The 27,143-nt window shown below is 41.8% G+C and overlaps 1 protein-coding gene across 7 annotated transcripts; it reads right to left on the minus strand.

Annotated features, from left to right (window-relative positions):
* On the minus strand, positions 1 to 27,143 carry LOC133009610 (CUGBP Elav-like family member 2). Of its 7 annotated transcripts, none has more exons than XM_061077139.1 (14): positions 26,795 to 27,143; positions 18,358 to 18,548; positions 15,062 to 15,144; positions 13,426 to 13,474; positions 12,775 to 12,909; positions 11,810 to 11,889; positions 10,483 to 10,644; positions 9,520 to 9,583; positions 8,514 to 8,639; positions 7,734 to 7,853; positions 5,725 to 5,901; positions 5,396 to 5,539; positions 4,525 to 4,704; positions 1 to 3,633 (listed from the first exon to the last, which is right to left on the minus strand). In XM_061077139.1, the coding sequence occupies exons 1-13, from the start codon at positions 26,863 to 26,865 to the stop codon at positions 4,577 to 4,579; spliced, it is 1,530 nt and encodes a 509-aa protein (XP_060933122.1). In that variant the 5' UTR covers positions 26,866 to 27,143; the 3' UTR covers positions 1 to 3,633; positions 4,525 to 4,576. The 7 variants fall into 7 exon arrangements, with proteins under 7 accessions (XP_060933122.1, XP_060933121.1, XP_060933120.1 ...); XM_061077138.1 differs by having other exon boundaries at positions 5,396 to 5,542; XM_061077137.1 differs by having other exon boundaries at positions 5,396 to 5,542; positions 8,514 to 8,642.

The raw sequence follows: 27,143 nt of genomic DNA on the forward strand, positions 1-27,143 counted from the left end.
TTAGGGGAAATGGTTTAATTTGGAGACAGAGGCAAAGAAACACACCACACGTGAACAAACATTGACCAAAAGAAGAACACAGTCTTTCTGCTAAACACCTCTATGGGGAAAAAAACCAAACAGAAATCTCTACACAGGAAAAAGCAAGGCTCCAAACTAAACAGATAGTTAACTCTTCAACTAATACAATTATCCACACAAGTTGTCGAAATCCGGATGACCATTAAACTATGTGGACAGCACAAATTCTAACAGGAAACTTACCACGATTTATTGGATCCCAGCCCCCCACCACCAAAAAAAACTGATCAATGAAGTGTGAGGAACACGTGGAGATCCAAGTCAAACCAAAAATCAGGCTTCTTTATATTTTTAGAGACAAAAAACGAAACAAAAATTGCTTGACACCACCAAGAGCCCGAACTCGAGACATGATCAAGACGAGGCCACATAGATAGGCCAGACAACTTTTTTTTTTTCCAATATATATTTTTTTATCCTTTAATTTCCAATATAAAAAGCTTCACTGGTACAAAATACATATGAACAACCAGTTGTAGAAATTGGAAAGCCTGTGTAGGTCTTTTTTTTTGTTTTTTATCTTTTTCAAATCCCCCCCAGTTTCAAAAAATTGATATTGACCAAACAGAAAAAAACTACTGTGTGTATGATACAGATCACATCAAGATGCACCCACTTTGGCTTTCATCAAGACAAGAAAAAACATCCATTAAATTATTGGTGGAACATGAACAAAGTCTTATCGATTATCAGACAAGAAAATAAACAGGAAAAAGATATTTTTTCTCTCTTCTTTTGGATCAGGACAATATCTAGCGATGCAAAGCTACCACAAAGTCAAAGAAGAAAATAAAAGTTGAGACACTTGAGAATATGAAAACAACAGAAGAAGAATTAAGTGATTGTTAGAGCTCGAATGGGATTTGTGATGGAAGCCCCTGAAGTGAGTCAAGTTCTTGTCGGGACCGCTGTGGACTGTACATTGTGCTTTTTTTAAATATATATATTCATTCACAGGAACACTTCAACATACACTGCATGTCCCTAAAGACCTGCATTTGTTTTCTACACGACTTTAAATCACTGTAAGATGTTATAAATGGATCCCAAAGCCGTCGTTTATGACCACCCCCACCAAAAACATAATGTCTGATCGTTGAGTTTCTCAAAATACATGTGTTCACACTCGGCCTTCAAATGTATAGGGAAGTTTATTGTTTTATCTACAAGTTTTTCAAACCAACTGTTCAAATTGAAGTACATCACAATACACATTAACCAGTAACTCAACACACAGAGTGGGGGAGGAGCGGGAGGCGAGGGGGGGGAACATGAGCAGGTGACAAGAGCTTTAATGACACTGGCATAAATAGACAAGAAAAAACGGCAAACTGCAGCAATCTCTAAACCAAGGCCTAATAAGGATGTGTAGGCAGTTTCTATAGACGTATATATGGCACTTTGAATATTGTATTGCATTTGGATAGAAAAAACACTGTAAAAAGCACATGCCCATTATTCAAAAGTGAAATCAGTGGTACCGTGACATTTTTGGGATTATAATCACACACAACATCCTGCAAAAAGTGATTTAGCTCCCACAAATTGTGCTTTAACGTTCCCTTACAAAACTACACTTTCCTCAAGCACTGTTTAAAATTTGGTACCTTTCTATGACTTTTTTTTGGAACATTTATGTATTTTGAGAGGAAAAAAAAATCCAAACCGAAACAAGGACAAACGTGACAATTGTGCATTGTGTCGTAAAATGCTGTGTGTCTTAGTTTCACCAACACACACACAAAAACCCCTGAGTTGACAACTCAAGCGCCATCAGGTACGCAGTTTTAGGGAACCCTTCCCTTAGGGGCTGAAGTGGTTGTTATTTTACCAGAATGGTGGCACAATACAAAAATACCACCCTGATAAAAAAAATTGTAAACTTTGTGTTGAAAAAAATGGAATGTATTTGTAAACCAACACTTTTGTGGTCGATTTAGTGGTTTAGTGGTTAATGTGCTGTGCATACTGCGGTGTACGACTCAAACATTACACTGGAAGTCACAAAGAATAATCTGCAAAAAACTAAAATCAAAGCAAGTGTGTGTGTGTGTGTCTAAATAAATGTGTAGAGACCCACAGGTCGCATGTTGTGTCCGGGTGATCTCTTCCTTCAGGGGCTCCCACGTTAGCAATGACAGAAAGTGTTTTTGTGTGTCGCAGTGTGCATGTGTGCGTGTTAGGAGAACCATGAAATATTAAATGAGAGAAATGTGTGAAATCAAAAACACTGAGTTTTGACACATGGGCACTTTAACAACAAAACAAAGAAAAAACACACATGTCTGGCATCTGTGTGATTAACAGACATTGAAAATCATCTTTCAACATGAGGCATCCGAACTAAACCAAAATGAAACATCCATTAATTCAATTATTAATGAGAAATTCACAGAAAGTCAACCAGACGTACCATGGAAAATAACACTTTAAGTTTTCTTTGAATGCAGGAAAAAATTAATTGCCTACATACTCAAAAATGTGCCTATTTAAAAAAAAAAAATGTACTCCCCCCCCACCCCCAAGAAGTTGAAATTACAAGTAATGCAGAGGAATCATTGACTCAGTGTTTTTAATTTTCTTGAAATGACCCTTTAATGGTCACGCTGATTTTACAACTGATTTAGTCCTCTTTATAAATGTAATACACTGAAGAACCCCCCGACACAGATGACATTACAACATAATCTACAAAAAACCCAACGTTTTGCCTGGGTCCTGTTAGTTAAACTTCTATAGATTCAATGGTATAAAATATAGGTAATCTAAGTGTGCATTTAAACCACAGATTGTCTATTTGTGAATCAGTTCTAAAAAAGTTGACTCATGTAGGTAGTCATTTCTCTAAACAGAGCAAATGTACCTGTTATTGTGCCATCGATAGTTCAAAAGAAAAAAGGTAAATACACTGGATATTTTTTGTAAATGAAAAGAATACATTTTTTAATAGCCTGGGTGTAAATCTTCACACTGCTCGCAAAATGTAGAGATCATCACAGAGCACTGAGAGGGGTTTTACTGGTCAGACTTTTAAAAGTGTTGGAAAGTTGTCTGAAGTTTTTTTTTTTTTTTTTAAACCAACATATTGCTAATGGCACCGAATAGCACAGCTGTGTGCCAATCCCTGTATTCAACTTTCAAGTGAAGTTTACTGAGAGGTAAAACGAAAGCAACTTCAAAAAAAAAACAGAGAAAAAAAGCAAAATTAAAATAAGGAATCCCACAGGTTTGTTTTTTTTACACATTCGCAAACACAAAAAAGTTCTCTTAAATGAATTAAACGTAGGTAAGTTTTCACATTGATTAGCTTGACCTCTCTCCCATCTATCACATTTCTATACAGAGAAAAAACAAAAATATTCATGCAGGAAAAACAAAAAAAATCAGGTTGAGCTAAGGTCAAGGGTCAGTGGGTGGCCAGGTATTGGTCAGGCGAGCTTAGAGAGACATCACAGACAATGGTGGGATGATGAGGCCAGGAGTTTGGCTTGGCTTTCAACATCATGAAGACATGCTAGGCTAATGATGAGCAAACAGGCATGGAGATTTGTTCTAAAAAAGGAACAAAAACACGAAAGGAGAGACAGAGAGAGAGAGAGAGGAGACAAAGAGGGGAGAAGAGAAAGTTAGGGGCACCGCACAAGAATTGTTTAGCCATGAGGCACAAAAAACAACAAAAACAATCACCACATACAGTAAAGGACAGTGCAGTAAACGAATCTCGCCCGACACACAAAAACAATACACAGATTTAAGGAAATTACACCACCAGGGACGCATGGGCAGAGACTCCAACATGCAAACTGTATACTTGGCCCCCAAAGAGATCCATCTAGAGCCAGTCCCTTGTGTGAGAGACGTGGAGGATGGATGGAAGGACTATAAGAGGTTGTTAATAGAGAGATAGAGAGGTAGCCTAGCTCCGCATGGCCTAGATAATGAAACGACAGGGAGGGGAGAGAACGAGTGAGCAACAGATAGAGGGAAGGAGACAAAGACTGAAGGATTGAGAGTGAAAGACATTTTCACGACACAAACGAGACACAAGCCAAACGAAGGGTGAAGCTCTGGGCCGGGGGTCTGCATGGCCGGGGGGCTTCAGCCCTTCAACACAACAACTGATCCTTAGTCAACCTGTCAAACTTGACCTGAAGGCAATGAAATGGCATGGAAACACATCTGATGCTCTCCACTAAAATACAGTGACACAAATACCTCCAGCGAACACTGACTCCAGTGATAGTCATAAATAATTGTACACATTAAAATATTTAAATCAGACTCAAATTACATGAGAAAACCGCAGGAATGAAACAGTAAAAAGTGGAACGATCATTGCAACCATTTTTTTGTAATTGGGCAAGTCTCCCTCTTGTAGTGGGCTCCTTCCCCCTGCCCCACTGAGTCTCTGGTGTGGTGACCTTGGCTGGAGGGTGAACTTACCCTAGCAGTGCTAGCATTAGAGCTGGGAGGGGGTAAGGCCCCAGGGCTAGGATCAGTAGGGTTTGCTGTCGTTCTTGGAGCGCTTCAGCTGAACCTTCAGCCTCTTCATTCCAATCTGGAAACCATTCATGGCCTGGATGGCAGCCTGCGCGGACACTGGATTGTCATAGCTGACGAACCCTGAGGACATAAAGGTAAAAAATTCATTAAATACATAGTTGATGCTGCCCAAGATATATATATTTTACCTCCCAGGTTCCCCTGAAGTGAAATAGTGATTATCAACATGTGATTTTCATCACTTCTGTCCTAGTATTTATCAAGTGTGAATGCGTGTACTTCTGTACAACTCTTCATTGCCTTACTTTAGCATAAATACGCCCTGAACCAAACATTCTTGTAATATTACAGCAAAACATCAAACAAATGTTATGGATACAACTAGGGTTTTTCCTGGATAACCACCAGAGAAAGAAAGAAGGGTAATTCTTCAACTGAGAACTGATTGTTTGTGCATATTTACAAGCATGGATCACCCAGACAGAAGCTACTTCTGAAGTAATATATTCACATTTATATAGTCTGCAACATCGTGTAGGAAAAAAAACATTATTTCTATAAGTCTTAAAATATGTCAGAGATGTGATTCTTCAATGCTGTGTGTCACACTTTGAATACACTGCTTCTAAGAAAAATGTGCAGGGCTGTCACTTGCACTACATTATACGGTCACTGCATTATTCAAAATGGAGACCTGTAAAAAATGCAGACATTTACAAAGGGCACCATGATAATATTCGTGACACAATGCTCCAGGCTGGCAAGTATTCTCAGTCCTAATATGTAGGTGATCAGAGGGCTAAAAACTTACCAAAGCACTTGCTCAGATTGGTCTGTTTGTCGATGAAGACTTTGGCAGAGACCACGTTTCCAAAAGGCATGAACATCTGCAGAAGATCCTGGTCCCCAAACTCCTGGGGCAGGTGGTAGATGAACAGGTTGGCGCCCTCTGGTCCTACTCCATTTGGTAAGAAAACCAAACACTCAAGTTAGATTACATTAAAAAAGGCCAATGCACCAGTTTTTTTAATCAATGCAAAAGTCAAATTATGTAGAACACATCTGAAAAATATGTGTTCATGCAGCCACTGTAAATATGAGAAGCCAGAGTGTGTCGGTATGTGCTGAGGATCTGCTCACCTTCCTTCTGGTTGCCAGCGATGCTCTGCTGCAGGAGGGACTGGCTGTAGAGGGAGGGCAGAGCGGAGGCTGTGTACTGCTGCATCCCTGAGTAGGCCTGGGTCAGAGCGTCCATGGAGCTGGCTGCTGACCCGTTACCCATGGAGGCTCCCAGGCCGCCGTTCATGGCCGCCATACCTGTGAAACACAATCAAATGATGGTATTGTATAAACAATCACAAGTCAAATGTTTGGTGCAAATTGTAAAATATCTAACATGTACTTATGCTGCATTAAATGATTTTCACCACAAGGGGGCAGAAGGACAATCTCAGAAACGTAACCTTCAAGTTGTTAGGACTTTAGAAGGGGACACAGGACTGTAGAATTGGTTTGTCTGTCATTCTGCACATAAACTGGGTGTGTGTGATATGTAAAGATTGATCTGATACTATAGAAATCACTTGTGTGTTGTGAATATGTGTGAAATTACTTGTAAATCAACACAAGAAGAAGACAGGCAACCAAGACTTGACAAGTGAAACACAGGATTCACCAAAACTCTGTTTTTCTCTGTACTACTGACTGCACTGCCCAAGAGCACCTGCTGGTTATGTGTGTATTTTAGAAGAACAAAAAACAACTAGTGTCTTTCCAGAATCTGTGTAGTCATCTACCACCAGACCACCAGTTGTTACTGACCTGTCGTACATGTTTTGTCAGATGTATTTACTCAGTCCAAAGGTTAATGCTCCTTCAGTGTTTATTACCTAGATTCTGGTTTGTCTTTTTGACCCTGTGGACCATGGGGGCTGGACTGGGACTCATTTTTCCATATACTTTTCCGACAGTTAAAAGAATTATGTCCTCTGGCCAACTAGTTTCACAATGAATCAAAAATATTTTTACGCTTCTCAGTGCCCATATGTTGATTTGTTTATGGCCACCACCACAATATCAACACTGACCACCGCATAATGATTGATAGATTTTTTTTAAATTTAGGAAAATATTTTATAGTAGATCTACAGACATCATCACCTCCATCTTCTGCTCCCGGCATGATTATTTGCATATAGAGCTGGGAAATGGGATCCGGTCACAAGTGGTCACAGAGGACACATTTTATGACGGGTGTGAACAGATGAACTTGGAGGTATCCACTTGTAATCAGATCTCTCAGTCCCTGTTCAGACCTGGTACTAACTTCTGTCCTAAGTGTGGTTTGTCTGTGTCGGGATTAGCTAGCTTGTCAGGTTTGTCTCAAACTCATTTTGCAGCCTTCCTAAAAAGGCATTTTCCTCAAGCTGCTTTCAGACATGCACTGGACTCTGCAGCTCCTCCGTATTTTCTCCGGAGGTGGTGCATGTGTGAACACAAATGTCCGAGTGAGACGCTCTGCAGTTTCTATGGATTTTTATCCGCCTGGCCTCCTAGTATAATGTCTGTAGAAATCCAGGAGAAGTCGATGTGTGAACACAGCAGGGTATCCCCAACTGGATTCACCACGGTGAGTGGGGGGATTGATGATGCCTCTAAAACACGACTGACTACAAAAAAAGGTCTCCTGGTGCAAAAGCGGCATCATGTTAGGGTGCTGTTAACATTATCATGATATATATGCAGCAGAGTTAATACGGCACTTCCTGCCTCTGTCTGCTGCACCCGGCTGCTCCACCTCTCGTCTGTGCAGAAAACCGTCCATGCTGTGCATGTGTGAAAGGCAAACTATGGCAAAGTCTGTAGCTAATTCTGAAAACAGGTTCATTTATTTACCAAGAAGGTTATGCTCAATCAAGCCCCTTCAATCAGATAACACTGCATTGTGGCAAATTTTGAGCTAGGTTAACCTTTTGCCATATAGCCTAAGTTTGAATAGAAAATGCTACGGTTTAAAAAAAATTGTTATCATCCATCTGAATATGCCCTTGGAAAACAACTGCCTGCTTGTACATCCAGCGGAGACAAAAATCATTTAATGAGTTGCCATTTTATAGATTTCATCTGTTTAGTATAAAGCAGATTCTCACCACCACCGGTGAGAGCGTTAAGGCTATTGAGGCCCATAGAGTTCCCAGTGAGACCCTGCAGGGTGCCCAGCGATGCCAAGGTGCTCATAGCAGCACCAGCGCTGGCGGCTGATGAACAACCTGTTGAGACAATTAAAAAAGGGGAAATATTGGTTACTACAAGTGTGACGAGCTCCTGTTCAAAACGCGCCATAACACTTTAAACCCCTGGCATCTTTGCCACAAGTTGTTATAGTTATGAGAGGATGAAACAGCAGTGAAGGGGCAGTTAAAAAGCTGTCTCTTAATGAGGAGTGGTCATTAGCACAACAGCAATATGCTAAACTCAGACAGATGGAGCAAATGTATATACACTGGCTCCATATTAAAAAGGAAATGGGGCCTCTCATAAAGCTTTATATGAGGGTGATAACTCCCATAAAATCAATGAGGACTGGATGATGACCGCTGCGGATGAGGGAGGTTTAAAGAGCAGTTGGTAGGTACCATTACAGGAGCAGGAGCACTGACTTGAGGACATTTATACATCAATGGGTGAGGAATTTTTATTTAAATATTATGTGCGATTAACCAAGAAAACAGACAGGTTAATTTATCAATTACAAATAAACAAGGTCAAAAGATGTGGATGCAGAACACATTCATAAACAAATGATCTCATTCAACTAAAATAACAAATGATCATCAACGCTGCCACAGGGTTCAACTCTTGGGTGCTTAACCCTGAATGTACAGCACTTGCACATACTATAATTTCCGCTCTAGTTGGTGATGAATTACCTTGACCGCCCAGAGCTCCCAGGGCGCTTGCAGACAGGGCGTTGGAATTCGGGCTGCCAGAGCTCTGAGCTGCAGCCGCCGCAGCAGCTAACGTGGCCAAGTTCTGCAGCTGAAGGGGATTCACACCTGCTGAGAGGACGAACAAACAGGTGATAATCAAAGACTTACACATTTACAGTACGCTCATGTTCCTGCACGCAAACACCTTCGCACACAGACTTGGAGAGAACCAGCTACTCAAGAATACATAGTCACAGTTTAAGATTGGTTATACTTTTAGGGCCACATTAAGTAAAAATACTAGAAAACAGGTAAGGGAAAAATTACCCTGAGCTAAGGCTGGCTGTACTGTGCAGTACCTTTTTGTTTTCTAAGAAATTTTAAACATTTTTGGTAGTATTGTTTTTATGGAAGGTATTACATTTTTACATCATGGTTCTCTGTCATTTGATATTTTTGATTTATATACAAACAAAGCTAGAAAGCAAACATAAGGTAAAAACTTGCTAATGAGGTGTAGGGAACATATCGGAAAAAATAAATGTATTTATTTCATTTGGAAGACAAATGTAAGGAAATGTAGTCCATTATTTACATCTGAACAACTTTTTGTATCCATTTTACCTGATATGACTGAAAACTTAATTTCTCCATTACTTTATCCCTTTTAATAAGAAAGGGGTTTTGCTAGTTTACTAACTCAAGGCCCACAATTTGAAACCAGCCTAATTTTGTTATGTAAGTTACATTTCTAAAGCAACATGGTGCTCTAAACGCATAACATTCTTCCTCCCAGGTATTTTGATTCTTAATTTCATGGTGAAGTGCAGGCTGTTCTTTAGAAAGACCTGCACCCTGCAGCACTGAATCTTTATGCGTCACTGATCTGAGACAATGTGATTTATGGTACTAAAAGTCACATGGTTGGTGACATGAAAAGTCTGCTTGTGACACGAGCGAACAGATTAAGAACAAAGTCCGAAAAAATCTGAAAGAATTAACTCACCTCCTAGTCTCTGCATACCATTGAAGCTGCTTTGATTACTGGTAGATGTGGCCTGCTGAAGCAACTGTTGATAAAGAAAGAAAGAAAGAATGAAATCAATAATCAGACAGGCAATGTCAATTAGGTCTTGGTTACCAAATTAACTAGTTTATCATTTACTTTATCGTTTACTTATATCTAGTCTTCTGATAACATACGTAATGATTCGTTTCTGACTGACAAACGGATATATAGTGGCAATAATTAATTTAGGGGAAGACTGGTTGTTAACTCCAATGTTTTGATGCTGAGAAATAAAAAATAAAACACTGACTGTAAACAAACAGTTCAACTGTTTATGTTGTGAACACACTCAAGTCACATGTTTACAGGCTCCAATACAGAGAAGCCACATGTGAATCACATGCCTGGCTTCTTCAGGCAGAACACAAACTGAGACAATTCATCTATTCAGGTCTGAAAAGTAGGAGGCATTTTTGAATTATTTTGTAGCTTTTTTTTTACTGATTACAGCCTTAAAGGTTGTATCTGTTAAACAAAATGGCTTCTGCATTCCCATCCAGTGCTGTCTGTTATTCAAACATTAAACAAGACCAGGGTCACATAATAATGATATGATAAAATCACTAAGTAGAATCCTGCTTTTGTCAAGCTTTTTTTTTTTTAGGTTTTGGTTGAGATCTGTTCATACATGAATCTTAACACCTCAAAACTCCATTTTCACAAATTCATTAAAAGGTCCAAGCACCGTAATTATTACTCATTGCCCTATGTGTACGAATTGGTTTAAATGTCCAGTGGTAGCTGTAGTTTTTTACTACCTTGGTGTTTTGTGAGTCCCATGAAAATTCATTATATGTCCAATCTAAGAACCCATATTGAAGAAACTTTACCTGTACCATAGCATAATACACGAGTTAACATGTGAAGCTCAGCCGGGTTGCATATTTGAGTAACACTTACAGCCAGGTACTGTGGTGTGAGGTTCCCCAGGCCAGCCAAGTTTCCCCAGGTGGAGGCATTGTTGAGCTGCTGAATCTGCTGTACTAGCTGCTGTTGCAGGCGCCTCTGCTCCTTATCTCTCTGTGTGTCGGCAAACTTCGCTACCAAAGGTGAGGAACAGCCCTGGAGCAGTGAAAACATTGGGAGTCAGACCGGTTCAGAAACACACAGAAGAATTCATCAGGTAATATACCAATGCAAAGACGCAGTCGTTGCAAGGGATGTTTAAAAAGGAGGGTATCGTCTATGCCTCAAGACAATCTTCATATCAAAACTAACACACAGGATTCTGCCATGCATAGCTGAGCCAGGCCACATTCCAATACGGGGCACAGGACAATGCTGCAGTCAGTGAATCTTTTTAGCACTTTTAGCTGAACAGAGTCCACAGACAAGCAGACAACAGATGGAGACAACATATAAAAAATACACATTTAAAACAAAGATATGTCAGCAGACACCAACAAGAAAAATGCATTACAATACACACAATCTCGCAAACAAACAGTCACATACGGTAGAGACAGACGTATGGACATGAGGCATGCGGTGCAAAAGTATTTTGATACTTGAGAGCCAAACAGGGACCAGGCTGCACAGGGAAAATGGCTTCTGCACCAGCAGCACCTCCCATGGCAGCTGAAAACTGGCTAGGTTATGATAAGGGGGGAATAGGCGGTACCACCACTAGGGCCTGCATTTTATTTGAGAGGAGGAGTGTAATGTTTTTGGTTGGGCTCCTAATTAGATGTGGCCTGATGCTTCACTGGGGAGCCTCTGACCTGCTAGCTGTCAAATTACTGCTGCTCCACTTCCACAAGTCTCCACCGGCTTCACCAAGGCATGGATCCAGTTTTTGAAGAAATCTAATCGGGTGGCTGCTCCAGTCTAAAGTAATTCTTTGTTAACCTATATTTGATGGTGTGGGCTATTTTCCCTGTGGCCCAAAATATAGACTGATTATGGCAAACGGATGGCTAGGCTCTCAACTAACAGAATCAATAAATGAGATCTATTTAGTCCAGCCCAAAATTAGAGATGGCAGTTCTTGTCATATCCTGTCGTGTCCTGTAAACACTTTGTGCAAGGCAATGCTTCAGGTTTTATTTAATTATTTTGCAGATGAAAATGTAATTTTATAATTAACAAGAGTGGTTTTGGAAATATCTTGTGCTCTGTGATGAATGGCAACCATCTGCTTGGACAGCTTCTTCATCTTTTAAACACAAGAGGGCAGCAGAATGTAAAGGGGGGGGGGGTGAGAAATAGGTGCTAAGGGGTACAGTACCTCCATAGTCTGAGAGTGATGCATGGTTTTGATTGCATTCTGTGCCATTGCCCTGGTAGCAAATGTGACAAACGCACAGCCTGTAGGGGGGGAACAATAGGAAGGGGGGAGGGAGGGAGGGAGGGACAAGAAGAAACAAAACAAGACAAAAGGTTTGGACAACTCGTTATGAACCCCAAAAAAACACATTACAGTACAGAGAATGGCAACTCCCAAGCACACAGAATCACCCTCACTGGTTAGCACACAGAGAAGGTACACAACAAGGAGAACAGTAACACGTGTCACATGAGCACAGTGATCGACGGATTAAATAGCCACCCAGAGAGGCTTGACTATGTGGCGTCATGGTGAAACAGGGACTATATACACATAAAATGCACACATAAATAAACATTGAAAGGATTTTGAAATATATCATATATGGTCCTTTTCAAATTGTGGTTAAGCTGCGTAAATTTACCAGAAAGAAAGCCAAAATTCATGGCTCCTTGTCTCTGCTATAAGGTTTCATCGTGTACACACGGACACGCGAGCCGGAAGCTGCCCGCTATCTGAGCTTTTCTGCAGCAGAGAATTATGTAGGAGATGCGACGACAAGCTAATTCCAGCCTTTGTGGAGTGTGATGAAGGAGGCGGTAAAGGAGGAGCTGAGCCGAGCCGCCTGCCAGCTGAGCCCACGAACACCAGCAGCCAGCGGTTGCCAAGGCAACGGGCCATTATGCCGGGCCGCGAGTGCAGCGGCCCTTCACTGTGAGATCCGGAGGCCGAGTGTCACAGTGAGGGGAGGGAAGACTGTGGGGATGGAATGGGTGCTAGTGGAGGTGAATAGCACTTGATTTGGGGGCGGAGGGGGTTGAAATGAAGAAGCGGGGTGGGGCCTGTATAAATACTTGATGAGAATTTGTTCTTGGCTACACTGGAGGTGGTGGCTGCAAAGCCAAGAACACAGTGCCTACACCTACCTCTGCTCTGACCATCTGGTCCCCGGAGAATTCGGCACTCTTCGATCTGGCCGAAAGAAGAGAACATCATTCTGATCTCGTTCTCGCCATATTTCTTTGAAACCATTCCGATGAAGAGTTTTCTGTCTTCTACCGCTGCAGAGGGATAAAAAAAAAAAAAAAAAAAAATCAGTTATATCCAGACGATTACGGAGCTATGAAAGCAGCAGTTACATCAAGCGCAAAATCTTGCACCTCTCTCAATGTTCAAGCTCACTCCTCGTCATGCTGACACATTTTCTGCCTCTCACAAAAAGGTGCAAGGATCTTGAGAAAATCTCTGCAACTTGCAGCTGTGTTTTCCCTGTGTCCACTTCTCTAGACTCATCAATTTGTGCTGTCCTCCAGATCCTCTGTACCCGGTCCATCCCTCAACCCTTAGTACCTTTTAAAATTCTTAAATCCTCCTAACCATTTACACCATATAGGAATTGTGTATTGCAGCACATTCCCAGAAATGAGTCCTTTTCAGGTTTCAATTTTGGCATTCAATAGACACAATCCAGCCCCTGCCTCTTTTTAAAAACTCACCACTATTTTCTTGTCTAGAATTTTTCGCCATTAAGAATCCTTCAGCTGGTGTCACCATGCTTTTCAGATGAAACGACTCACCACTTGTTTTCTCACTGTCTGCAGGTTTCATCTGGATAGGATGATGCATCTGAAAAAAAAGGGGGGTAGAGGAATAGTTAACATACACCAGGGCCTTGTTATCTTTCATCTCTTAAAATATCATACCTTCACACTAGCCCCCCCATCTTCAAGCATTTCTCTCTGTTTCTTGTTTTGTTCTCTCACTCCAAGACCATCATCCCTCACCACTGCACGTATCTGGCTTGATGGCAGGGATCAAATTCTCTAGTATCTAATTTCACTTCTCGCTGTAGTGCAGAACTGTGAATGATCTATCGATTCTTCCGGTCAACATACCTCATCATCTTTAGAATGGTTCGAAGAGATGTTTGACAAGAAAGCTATTTTCCTGTATTGGGTTCTAATGAACAGTTGTTTTTTTTTAAGATTTTGATGCAATACTTTTGTCATGACCCCCTCCAAACCATCATATTACAGACATGTACACACTGAGCTGGGAAAATTCTCATTCAAGTCAGCTTAACGTCTTTGAGCACATTGCCGCTTCTAAAGCCGTGTTCATTATGTGAAAAAAATGGATGCTTAAAAGATGTGTCACTGCGAGACGTTCGATAAACACTTTTGTCCAAGGCAATTCACACAACTTCAAGCAAATATATTTTTAGCACATTTACCTTCCATGTGAAAGAAGAAATAAATCTGGCTGTGAGATGCCTGAGCAGGTTGTACTTATGAGAAGTGGTGGGTTTGTTTTTGACAAGCACTAAAGAGAAGCAGACAGATGGTCTGCTCGGTATGGGTACTGGCTAGCGTCACAGGCGAAGGCGAGCGAGGCACAGAAGGGAGAGAAAAAAGGGAAAGGGAAACAAGCTTTTCCACTGTCGTGCAAACCAAACTCGGTCACCTGCAGTCGATGCAAGTAATGGAATGAGCGGGAATTGGGGTTCGAGAGCTGAGCTGTTTGACCACACTTTATTTGAAACGTCTGATTGATTGATAGTCCTTCGGTGAAGACCGCTGGGCTTGTATACCCAGCCTGCTAGACACATTTATCAACCTGGTTCAATATTTACCTGTGACCTCACTGACTGAGGATCCTTTTTCAATAGACTGAGCTATTGATTTAATTGACGCCACCAGTTGTTTCGTATAGATTGAACTGATTGCAAGGAAAGTAATTTAGAGTCGTGTATAGGTATTGCTAATTGTTGAGGTTTAACAAGCAACTGCACTTATTCCAGTTGACTGGGCTTTAATCTAACCAGATAAATCAGGTGAGGAATTAAGAGATCATGCTCACTCACGCCGGATTCCATTGGTAAAAAAGGTTTTAACTCTCCTTTTTACCTCTGAATTTAGGAAACAAGTGTAGAAGTGCATCAGTGATTCATGCAGACAAGCATTCATAATTTGCTCTACTTTGTGGAGATTGGGTCATTTGCCTAAATAACCCACAGCCTGGTCAGGCACCCTTTTCCTGATACCTGTGTATGGGTGTGATGTTAGAGCATAGTGGGAGCTGAGATATTTCACAGGCCATACAGGCATTAGGGGAGCTGGGAGCTCATTATCGGCGGGCACACCGCTCACAGCCTGCACCGGAGATGCAGAGGGGCTCAAGCTGCTAAAATCAGCCCATACTGTGTTTACTCACCCCACTTAAGGTCTTTATGTTGTGCATTGCATTCTGGGCCTCCAGTGCAGCCTTTCTTGTATAAAAAGTTACAAAACAGCATCCTGCGGAGAAAAAGCACAGTTGCAAACAATAGGTGAGAGGAGGAAGGAAAGCAGCATTAAAACTCAACCCATACAGGCAGTAAATGTAATATGACAACTACTGCAGAGCAGGTAAGAAGCTAAATGGATGAAAGTATTCTCTCTGCACATCACATGTTAGAAACGTGACTGGATATTCTAAACGCCGACAGTTTGATCGCTCGTGTAGTAGCTTGCAGTTTGGACACTGGAGTAATGATATTGTTAAAGGCTTTTCTGTCACTTGGCCATAGAGAGGACAATAAGGTTGGATTGCTGTCAGGACATACTGTTGCACAGTCCGCAGGTCAACACAGCTTGGGCAAGTCAGGGCACAGTACCAACACAATAGGGAGAGACGTGCCGCATTGCATAAAGCTCCAATCACACTCGACATACATATCAGAGCCCTAAAAACAGCACAAAGAAACATGAGGGAGCAGAAGCAAGAGCAAGGAAGAGGAATAAGAGGAAGAAAGAGATAGTGGGGGAGGGGGCTTGAATAAAAAAAAAGCGGGGGAGGGAAAAAAAGCCTCTCATCCTTCCGTCCCAGTAGACTGCCAGTGGCGTTCCAGCCTGTCAGTTTCACTGGGCTGGGGAAGTGGAGCACTGCAGCGTCTTTGACCTACATAGTGTGTATTATGCTGTTACTGGAGCTCCCAGGCTGCAGGGAGGGCTGAACTCTAATATGCATCGAGCTGCTCTCTTCTCCCTCTCAACCAGCTGAGTTTCTCTCTCTCTCTCTCGCTTTCTCTCTCTGCTGCCGCTTAGCCCTGCCTCCGATTTACCGAAGCTAAATAAACCATCCGGAGAGGCGTGATAGTTATCGGATGATTTTTTTCATGACCTGCAGTAGATGCGACCTAAAAACAGCCAACCAAAACGGAAGTGGGATTACAGCAATTTCAAAGAACGAATCTAACAAAAGCAAGATTGGTGACATAAAAAGCAGGTGAAGGGTGTATTATCTGCCATGCAAATAAACATAAGCCTGATAGCATTGGGTTGTTGTACTTTGATAAACCTGCCATCACTTCTCCCATCAGGAGTTTGGCTAGAAGGGAAAGGTAGACAGGAGTGAAACTGATGGGTGTGGGGGTGCCACTGAAACTAATTCACCTCACACAGGCTGGAAGAGCCAAAGACCACTGTGATCAGGCCAGATTATCTATTAGAATACATTAACATGCATTAACATGTCAATAGGCCATCACAGCTGACACTCCACACAGATCAGGGGAGGGCTCTTCTTTAAAAAGGAGGCTTTGAACTCCTTAGCCTCCCAATGAACTACTCAGTGTTGGTTGTATATTTATATACACACTGCATATTAAGCACTCGGGAGATTTTCTGGTATAGCTTAGAACACATTCAGGATTGTTTGATGTCAGATGTTTACATTTTTGGATAAAAGCCTGATAATGTTGATCTAAGTGCTGTCTTGATGCAGGTGTGGTAAAATAACACAGACTTAGGTACTGTCCAGGCTCTGACAAATGAAAGGCTGTTTTGGCCAAATAGCCATGGTGAAGAGGAAAACCCAAGGAACTACATTGGGATTTAAACCAGGAACCAAAAATTACATTTTTGCATAAATCTATGTAAATTTCTGCTATTCAACCAATGTTTGACAGCATGAGAGATAAAATTAAACAGGGAGACTATAAAAGCAAGAAAGGCTCATGACTGAAGAAGTGTTGTGGTTGGTCTGTCTGTTGCAGGTGACACGCATACAAAACTGGGAAAAAACCTAGGATATGGCTGCATGGAGTGTGGGTGAGATACATTTGAGATTCAACTGTTTGTCCCCTTTCTAATATAGATATTAAGTTGGCATCTTGGTCACAGCTCAGTTATAAAATGTACCGCAGCGCTGAGCGTCTCTCCTGCTGGGCTGCTGACATCGCTGTCAGCTGGTATTAATTCGGCGTATCACCGACAGTTTGTGCTATAGCTGTACACATTCCCCTGAGGGGAATGGACACGCAGTTCTCTGGAGGCACGAAGAACTGGGCAAACAACTGACACCAGATCTGAAAGTGTCGGATTGGCTAACAGCAACGGTTGACAATACAATCGTAAGAGTTCGAAACAAATCAGCCTAAAAGTTCTACGTCTAATGTGGATAGTCCAACAATCACCACACTGACGAATGATGCAACTTTGTCACAAACTCAGTCACAGACATTCCTGTTTTTTGGGCTGGCCCCACAGACGGACCTAAAATATGGATAAACTATTCAGTGTATAAAATCATTCATTCACCTGGTTATTAAACCACTCAGGATTCACCCTCTCCTAGACTGTCCAAACTATTTTAGACTTAGGGGCTAATAAGGGCTAAATAGAGCCAATGGTTTTTGACAATGGCTGGCTGGACACCATCAATGGTGGTTTTTCAGGGTCATGAAATGGTTGTTCATCATCAAACATGGTCCCAACACATGAAAGCCAAAGAGGGGATTAGTGCCTTTAGCCATAGTGAGTCATCCAACCATCAAGGGAATTGAAATTTGGGTGATGTTGTAAACCCGGGACAGTTACATCAGGGAACCAGTCTACTTTATTTACCTGCAGTTAGCTACGGGAGACTGAGCACTTCCAGTGGCACTTTGCAGCACTCTGCAGAGAGCAGGCTTCCACTTCAGTCTCCTCTAATTGCAACCTAAACTGAATTGCTCAACTCGAGCACCATTTCTAAGGTGAGCCCATCGATGGAAAGCTTAATGGAAAATTGCATCTGAGTAACACTTCCTTCATACTACGCTGCCTCTAAAACAGAGTGGCTACGTATAACAATTTTTTTTCTTCTATAAAGCAGGGTTATGAAAAAATGTGTTATTTATTTAACCCTGACACAAAAAGACTATTGAATGAATGATATCTGTGAACACAAATATAGCTGGGTTGCGTGTGCAGACGAGTAATGCTGCACATTGCCTAAAGGGAATTTGCTGAAATGTGATGGTAGACGATGTGGCAACAAGAGTTTTTTTTGTATCGCGCTTGCCGACAGAAAGCAATGCAAGTATCCCTAAGGGTATCTGTAGTTCTGGACACTTTGGCAGGTGACAAACCAATAATTAGATTTCCTTATTTATTATTGCTGTGACTCAATATATCTTATATCCAGTCAACTTATCAATTAAAGATTCAAAACATTTATTACAGGCAAAACATTTTTGCTGACAATACCTTTGCTTTGAGGGGGATTCTGGGTACGATCACGGAGGATGTTGATCTGATGCACAGCTCCATAGGGCTCAAAAAGCTCTTTAAGTTCTGTTTCTGACCAGGAGCGTGGAACCTGTCCCACAAACATCTTGATGGAGTCAGGGTCTGGCTGGTCCAAATGCTCCAGCGACCCATTCATCTTGCTTCCGTTGCTAAGAGAAAATAAGCAAAAAGGCATATGTAGTTAATATACATTAATATATATACATTATATTTTCACTCGGTCTCTCCATTTCATTTTATTGTGTGACCTCACAAAAAGCCCAGTTCCTTACACAGACTTCCTGATCACCTGTAAACTCATGTTTAGGCACGTTAACAATGGCAACATACCATACAAATTCAAGCTGAAGCAGCCAGTACGCTAGTTGCGTGATACCAGATATTAAATATGATTTACGGCAAAAAGTGAGGAATGCATACAAGGCATGTGAGGCACTTTGGGATATCCTGTGAGAGAAGGACTCGCATTGCAACTTTTACTAGCACAAAAAAGGGGAAACCCAAAAGGCATTATGAGCGCTTTGCAATGGTTTCTAGAGCATTACATATTTGGCAGTGTGACAGTTTAATGTTTAAACCCAAGTAGATGCTGAAACAATATATATTGTTCAGAGTAATGGAGGGTGTAAACCACTCTAAATTACATAGTCAACAACAAATCGAGCAACAATCTGGGTGATGGTGGGTAGTACAGCAAGTCTGAAGAGGTTTAAAATACTAAATAGAGCCATTTAACATTTAGGGAAGCCTTTGAGACAGACAATCAATACCAGTTTACGTAGGACTAAAGGATCTTTATCTAACACAAAATCAAGCATATAAATATTTCCTGACAGTGGTGAAGATGCTGGAAACAGTGACGCCACATCAGCAGCCAACGACAGATATTGATGCATGTAAATTATGTTAAGGATAAAGTATCACTCTATTACTCGTGAAGTACCACAGAGGATCAAGAAGGACCACAGTTCACAAGTATAAGACAAAAAGTGGCGACTATAGTACACAGTCCAGTGACAAAAATATAACACAAAAGATACATTAAGGTAGAGACAATTTAACAGACAGACCTTTGGACACGAGCCATCCATCTCTTACAAATTGATCCCAGTCGTTCCGCAGAAACACCAAACTCCTTGAGGGACTTAAATGACATGCTAACAAATCAAACTTCGGTTCGTTTTTTCTTTGGTCTTAATCCAACTCCTTTCCTCAGCTTTTTTTTCCTGGAGGCCGTCAATACATTCAAATAATGATATAAACTGAAAAATCCCTTGACTGAAACAAAAACCTCTCCACCAAAAAAGGGGTGAGTGCCCCCTCCTCCCACAAGCTTCGACAGCTACACAAAAAGGCACAGCAGAGCTCTAAACCTCCACGAATCGCTGGTTAGCAAAAACCGATTTTGCGGTACATCTTCTCTTCAGGCGCTTTGGCGATGGTACAGAGAGTAACCTACAGCTTCTTCAGCACAGCAGGGGAACAATCACATATTGTTCCCCCATGCTGGAGAACACTATTCACCGTTCCTCTACAACACAATGGGCCGAGTCAGAGAGATGCTTCGGAACAGATAGAAGCCTACATCTGCCAAGGCCACAGTACTGAGTGAGACCATTTATCCCGTTTTGCCTGTGACACTCCCGACGCCATTTTGCAGAGTGCCCTTTGATGAGTGCTCACAGTAAAAATGGCAAATCTCACTTGAAAAACTGGATTCATTCAAAAACACGAAGGCTCAAAATAAACCCACATTTACATTAATTAGCATGCTTCAACCCCCCTAAAAGCGGATGTAAATGTAACTAGAATGGTGCTGAGAGCGCATAACCAACATTCCTCTTGTGAAAACACATTTAAATTCACAAGATCTGGATTTTTATTTAGAGCTGCACAAAATTACAGATTTATAATTGTCCTCAAACATGCCTGATTTTATGAATTATTCTTCATGAAATCTTTTAAAATATCTTGAAATGTAATAGTAAAAAAGTCAGACGCTGATCCACAACAAATTCAGTGGGTTTTTCATCGGGTTATGCCCCACTCCTTCGCAAGGAATAGTTTGTGTAATACTGCTAACAATGCACACAAAACCTCCTCGGTGAAGATTGTAAATTCTTTGGCCTACCTATTTCACCCCCACAAATGAAAAATTACCCCAGTGATAAATTTACATTACGCAATGAACTTCAATTAAAAAATAATTTATTTAAATTGCTTGCCTAAGATGCTTACAAAGTGGACAGACAGCACTGTCACTCTAGGCTGCTTTGAGTTGAACTTTGAAAGAGAAAAGTGACCAGATTAGGGCTGCAACTATAGACTACTCTGATAGTAGATTAGTCATCGATTATTGAAACAATTAATTGACTAATCAGATTATGAATGACACAAATTTTCAATTGCTCTTATTTAGCAAGCGGCTTTTAAATTTAGCATGAGGTTGTTTGAGGCATGTGAAGACTGAAAATAAAGACAATAAAGATCAATACTTCAATAAAAAAAATGTCTTTTTTGTAATGGATTCTAGAATCCTGCTCACAGGTACATATGTTTATATATAACATCTTTCTGAGGCGAGTCTGCATAGTCTACGTTACGATGTCAAACCCTCCTCCTACTCAAATGCGCGTGTCCTGATTCCATGGAGAGCATGTCCGCCGTACAGATATTGCACTTAGTTTTTTTAGGGCTATGTTAAGGGTGAAGATCTCCCGAACTTTTGACTTCCTGGTACGCAATGGAACGGACGCCATTGGTCCCTGTTTTGTCGCTATTGCACATGCGCGACTTTCAGAGATAGGAAGGAAGCAAGATGGCTCACTCCTCAGCTACTTCCATCAGCACCTCCGGTAAAACAACGTTTAGTTCAACTGCATGGCACGAAAAACACGTGCTATGACGTAACCAACGAATCATCGACGAGTAAATTGGTCTGCGAATATTTGTCAACGATGTCGACTAATTGTTGCACCCCTAGACCAGAACGTAAAAAAAGACACTACTTAGGCTTGACAAGTAAAAGGTGCCAATGCTGCTGCTCTTGAATTAGACAGGCGTTTCAACATTTCTGGAATTTTAAACAAAATAGTAGAAATGGCGGGCCCAACTCTGAGGGTTATGAAACCCTTTTATCTTAAAGCTCAGAAAAATATGGTGCCTGCACAAGAGGTAATATCTATCTGTGAAGCTATGGTATGGCGCTGTTTAGAAAGTATATTATGTCAAAAGAGAATTATGCAAGTATAAAAAGGTGTTTGAAACACTTGGTAGTTTTGTTGAACACAGCGGGTTCATTGAGGCCATAAAAAATATGTTTATGTGGGTCGCCTTTCATTTTTCCCACCAAAGACTTAGGCTCCACAAATTAATATGTACTCACCTCAGACAATGTACATGTTTGCATATAATAGATAGTACCAACTCCAAAATCCTACAACTGATTGTCAATAAAGCGCTGTTCTGCTCCCTACATCCAGAGTGCTCACTGACAATATTGATGAAGTCCTTTTTCTAAGCTTCCACAAACAGCCCTGAGAGGTGGCAGCTCATCATGCTCAGACACCCCGCAGCAGCTGACGACTCCTTTAGAGCCCCGACAGTTGCATGCTTACCATTACACCATCCATAAAAACTGGTGATTTATTTGGACCATGTGTCTGTCCTGTTGAGCTCTGACCGCTCAAGCATGTCAGCGACACCTTTGCTGTGCCCATAATAGATATCCAGCTAATTTGTCTCCTAATGTACATGGATTTTGAAAGCTCAGCAGCGTATGCTTGGATGATACTCATCCTCAAACCTCCAGGCGTCATACCAACAACACGTCACATGATTTTGTTATGTCACCACTGCTGATGGCAAACAATCTTGATTCTCTTCACGGTTTGTGGTCAGTTGCCTTTTTAATATACGATGGCACATGTTGCTTTTGTTATATAAAAAAAACATCGATCAAACAAGCTTTTTTGGGGGTAATGTTGACACACTGCTAAGTCGCTTCCTGTTTTGAGTTAGAGTGAAACTAACTTCTTTACTTTGAACTGTTTCGGCAACAGCACACTGCTGTGATGCTTTATTGAGGATAAAAAAATGTCAAAGATCGCACGGACACGTAATGCTTCTGGGAAATAAATCTGTCAAATGAAACAGCTGTTTGCTGGTAGTTCTCTCAAAATAAACGAGATGTATCTTTTTTCAGGAAACCAATGGCCTTATAAGCTGATTCACCAAGACACAGAATGACTCTAATGCCGTGGTAATATCTTTGACATCTGTCACGCACGATGTTAAGGCTTTATCTTCTAACTTCATGTATTTTCTTCACAGCATAAACAGTATTTGCAAAATTAAATAAAGTTTCACGAGCTTGGAATAAACAAACCCTCATGAAATACCTGACGTTGTGACTTGAAAACTAGCCACAGAAAAAAGGAACCTGTAGGAACCTTTAGCAAGAATCACTGAGACTCAGGGTCAAGGTTTGGAGAAAAAAAACAACAATGAAGAATGGATATCGGTTGAGGCGAGAAAAGAAGACTATGCATTACTTGATTTCCATAAATAGTGGTCCGACCTAATCAGCACACTATGGTTCTGATTATTTAGTTATTAATGTGCGTTTGTCCTTGTGTTAGCTCCAACTCAGCTCAATATGGCTTGATTTCCTTGTTGAATTTGCCAGTTTAATGAAGACAGACATGTTCAATCAGCCTCTGAATGGGCAGCATGTTAACAGACAGACAGCATCTGATGACAAGGTCCGCCTTATTAGCCCCATAATCAAACCGAGTGTCCCTGGTGATTATAGATGACGTTGCTAAAGTAAAGCTTGTGTGAACGAACAGTGTAGTCTCGCATCTCCACAGAATCAGCGGTATGGAAAAATAGGTCAGACTAAACAAATTATTCTGCAAGGGGCAAAAACGCTATGGCTTGCTTGTGTTTCTTTAAACCAATTCTAAATGTCTTGTGCAGCTAAAAAATTGTGTTGAGGGAACGTCTTTAGGTGGAGCATTTGCACGAGTGGAACTCAGTTCAGACCTTGGTTTTCGAGCCAATTAAACTAGTCTAGCTACTTTCATTGCATATTCCACCACACAAACAGTTGTGTTGGATAGACACTCAAGGCATTTCGTAGATACATTACGCAGCAGAATTCTTGCATGACGGTAATGAAACGGACACCATTGCTATTTTCAAATACCCTGGGATACCATGTTACTGCCCAACCCCAACCATGATCCCAATCTTCATCAAAACTTTCTATTTTTAGCATGTAAGTTACCAGCTTGGGGGTTGCTGGTGTTTCTCAAAAAGAAGGGGATTTTAAATTCAGTATCAGGAGAGCAACAGGGAAAGAGACTACAGCCCAGAATAGGCACCCAATGGTAGGCTTATATCCACAGTCTACAGGCAATGAAATAAACTGTGCTTACACCTCTATCAGCATTAGATGGAGCATGAGTGCAACTGTTCAGGTGGAGTTCACCAACATCCTTACCCAGGCTTCTCATATGAAGAGACAAAGTCCACTAAAAGCAGCAATTAGACTTGATTATTTTAACACTAGTGCTTACTGCACACTTACTCATCCATTATCCTAACCCATTAAGGGCAGAAGATCTATAATACACTACCACACTTACTGAACATAATTATTTGCTTTCAGTTTATGTCAACACATACCTTACATTTCTCTATGTTGTGTCCAAAAATCCCTACTTCCTATAAAGACAATCAGTAGGTTCCACTTAAGTGAGCAGTGAATATGATTCCCTAAAATTCCATTCCAGATCAATAAAGAATCTAGATTCAGATTAACTCTAGAATTCAATTTTCAGATGTATAAAAATTGGACATAACACAGTAGGACAGTGCCACGGATACTCTTTTTTTGTAGGTCTGCAAAAAACAATTATTTTTCCCCTTTATAATCCCCCACTGCTGAAAATGATGCAGTGTTACTCCTGTTAGCAATGGGTTCAGTCCAGCTAACTGCCCTAATCCATTAATGCCACTCCTCACTTGTCCACTTAAGAAGTCATTTTTTAAAGCCAATCAGCTGATTCCACCTCATGTGAACTGCAGCCACAGACTTCTGGCTCACAAGCACACTGACCATGTCAGTGAATTATCTTGATAACATTATGCCATTGGTATCCAATTTCAGGATGACAGGCTTGGTTATTTTGCTGCATCAACATACCCCTGCTGACTGGACATTAGTTAATAACTAAACAGTCAAGTAGTACTGACAAATTTATGGCCATAGTGGGTGCCTCTGGTCTTATGTAACCCTGTTCTAGAATATTATTTAGCTTGCAAAGGAATTTGCTCAACCTTCGATTACACCACACTGCAGATAGGGGACATGATTAGGAGCCTTCCCAGGCTGTGAGCACATTGCAGTTCTACGACAGCCAGTCTAGTAATTATAGCAGCGCCAAGCTAGCAGCAGGAGCAGAGAAACAGGTGACAGGCTAGATCAGAGTCCTCCTACTCTTGGCCTTCAACATCTGGTTGTATGGCACTCTCCCACAACCGCCACCCTCACTTGGAGGGAAGAGAACAGCTGGTCTGAGCAGCCCCCGGACACTGTGCCAAGATCCTACACTTCACGCAGATCAACAGCTCCCCGGCCACAACAAAAGGGATCACCGAGACGCTTAGCTTACTGACACAGCACTATGGCCGTGTTAGCTGCCAAAGGATCCCGCTTAAGCCCTGATAGTCACTCTCACTGTCAACAATCAGACGGATAAATCAATCAAATATAGCAAGGGCAAGATCTTATCACCAGCTCACTGTTGTCAAATTTCACATGAGATATTCTTCAGAAAACGTGAAATATTACTAAAATAAGGTTAAAACCAAGCATTCATTTCCCCAAGATTTAGAAATGTTCTATTGTAGTATTAGGCAGGCATGCAACTTAAAAATATTTACATTACTGATTAATCTGTCGTGTATTTTCTGATTTAATTAATTGTCTGGTGTCATCACTTTGTGAAAACAATGAAAATGAGCATTACAATTTCCCAATTTAGAGTCACTTAAAAGAAAAGCAACAAATCCTCACAATTCAAAAGTTTGTTATTTTGAGTAGTGGATAAATACAAGGATACAACCATCTGAGGGAAAGCTGCATATCTTGATCCTACATTAAATATATAAATAATTAGGAGTTGTCAGTCAAATAAAACCATAATAAATTAGGTCATCCTGAGTATTTTTCACTGTTTGGTGACCTTTAAAGATCAATTAAACTAACAACCAAAATGGCAGGTTAGAATCACTCTGGGGGAAATAATCTTAACAGACCAAGGATCCATTTTGTTGCCAAATGAAGACACAAGTACTCAAAGTGCAAACATTTGAATTTCAAACAATCTTGTAAAAAGCGAGCAGTGGGTTTTGTAAATGTTATCGTGGATCACGATGAGTTGATGTTATGTGGAGAGGACACAGGCTACAATACGGACCTCTGTGCCAGGTCGTTTCTTGCTTGTTTACATGCACTGTCACAAGATTCCCATTAATGGCTCAGTAATGTAGGAAACCACGTGTTCGGTTCCGTTAAGTAAGCACTCCACATTCAACATGGAGGGGGGGGGGGGGGGTCACCAGTGGCCGAGAGCTGCGGCTAGCTCGGGGAGCTAGCTCGGCAGCTAGCACAGGCTAGCCTGTCTTCACTCACGCTGTTGATTCAAGCAAATAAAGCCGAAAAACAAACTACAGCTTAATCTGCAACGTTGTGTGTCATCAACAAACTCAACGAAAAGTTAACACGGAAACTCCTCAACACACTTCCTATTTCAAACCGTGCATTAGCCCCCCATACAACCCGCACCGTCTGACGCCCATGTTAACTTACCCACTTGTAAATTACTAACTAGACAACCTTGCGGAGCTGTGTGTGTGTCTGTGCTTGTGTGTGTAACAGCGAACAGAACACACTCCGGGCTGCTGGCGTGTGAAAGCTAATCGATGCTGCTTTTTCTGAGCCCGATACCGAAACGTGTGATGTCCGGAAGCACATGTCACTTGACTGGTGTAGCGCCCAGCAAACTGCGTGTCGCCCCCGGGAGCCGCTGCGACCAACCCGGGCTAGCCCAACCGCGGGGGCTCGGTCCTATCCGGCGGGTTGTGTGATAATGATGTAGTCGACTGCAAATGTGGATACGTGTGTTATTTGTTAACTAGTCCCAACTCCCAGGTGGAGCGTATGGTATCATTAGCAGCATTAGCATCCCGGTGGGCAGCTAAGCTAACGCTAGCTAACTCCCAACTCGCCCTGAACTGTCTCTCCTGCGCGATGTGTGCTCTCGCTTCCCCTCGATAAGACCCCACGCTGCCCGGGTAGCTCGGCTCGGTGGCCGGGGTTACTCACAGTGAATCGCTCGAAGCCATTAGCCGGCTCTCCGTCAGGGGGTGGAAATCCATGTTGAACGCAGAAGTCATGCTCCGACCGCCGTGTGTCTAACAATGAGAGAGGCGACGTGCGCTCCGCTCGCTCCCAGGCGGCTCGACAGCTCCTGCGAGGCGGCGAGGAGACGAGGCAGAGCAGGTGCAGGGAGGGAGGAGGGGGGGGGGTGTCCTGCTCAGAACTGCATGAGAGAGCCACTGAGAGGTGCTGGTGCTGGTGGTGGTTGGGTGGGGGGGAATGTGCGCCGCTGGTATCCGCCTTTTATTCCTTCCGTCCTGGTTTCTCCCTCTCTCCGTCCCCCGACTGAAATCAA

The sequence above is a fragment of the Limanda limanda genome, chromosome 8 (assembly GCF_963576545.1).
Source record: "Limanda limanda chromosome 8, fLimLim1.1, whole genome shotgun sequence".
Classification (NCBI taxonomy): Eukaryota; Metazoa; Chordata; class Actinopteri; order Pleuronectiformes; family Pleuronectidae; genus Limanda; species Limanda limanda.

What these genes read in the sequence shown, in the direction of transcription:
- LOC133009610 (XM_061077133.1), bottom strand. Translation starts at nt 26,865, where the DNA reads ATGACTTCTGCGTTCAACATGGATTTCCACCCCCTGACGGAGAGCCGG. An exon ending in GAATCCCCCTCAAAGCAAAG is followed by an intron (nt 15,145 to 18,357) that starts GTATTGTCAGCA and finishes TTTTCTCCGCAG; the next exon opens with GATGCTGTTTTGTAACTTTT. An exon ending in TCACACCACAGTACCTGGCT is followed by an intron (nt 9,584 to 10,482) that starts GTAAGTGTTACT and finishes CTTTATCAACAG; the next exon opens with TTGCTTCAGCAGGCCACATC.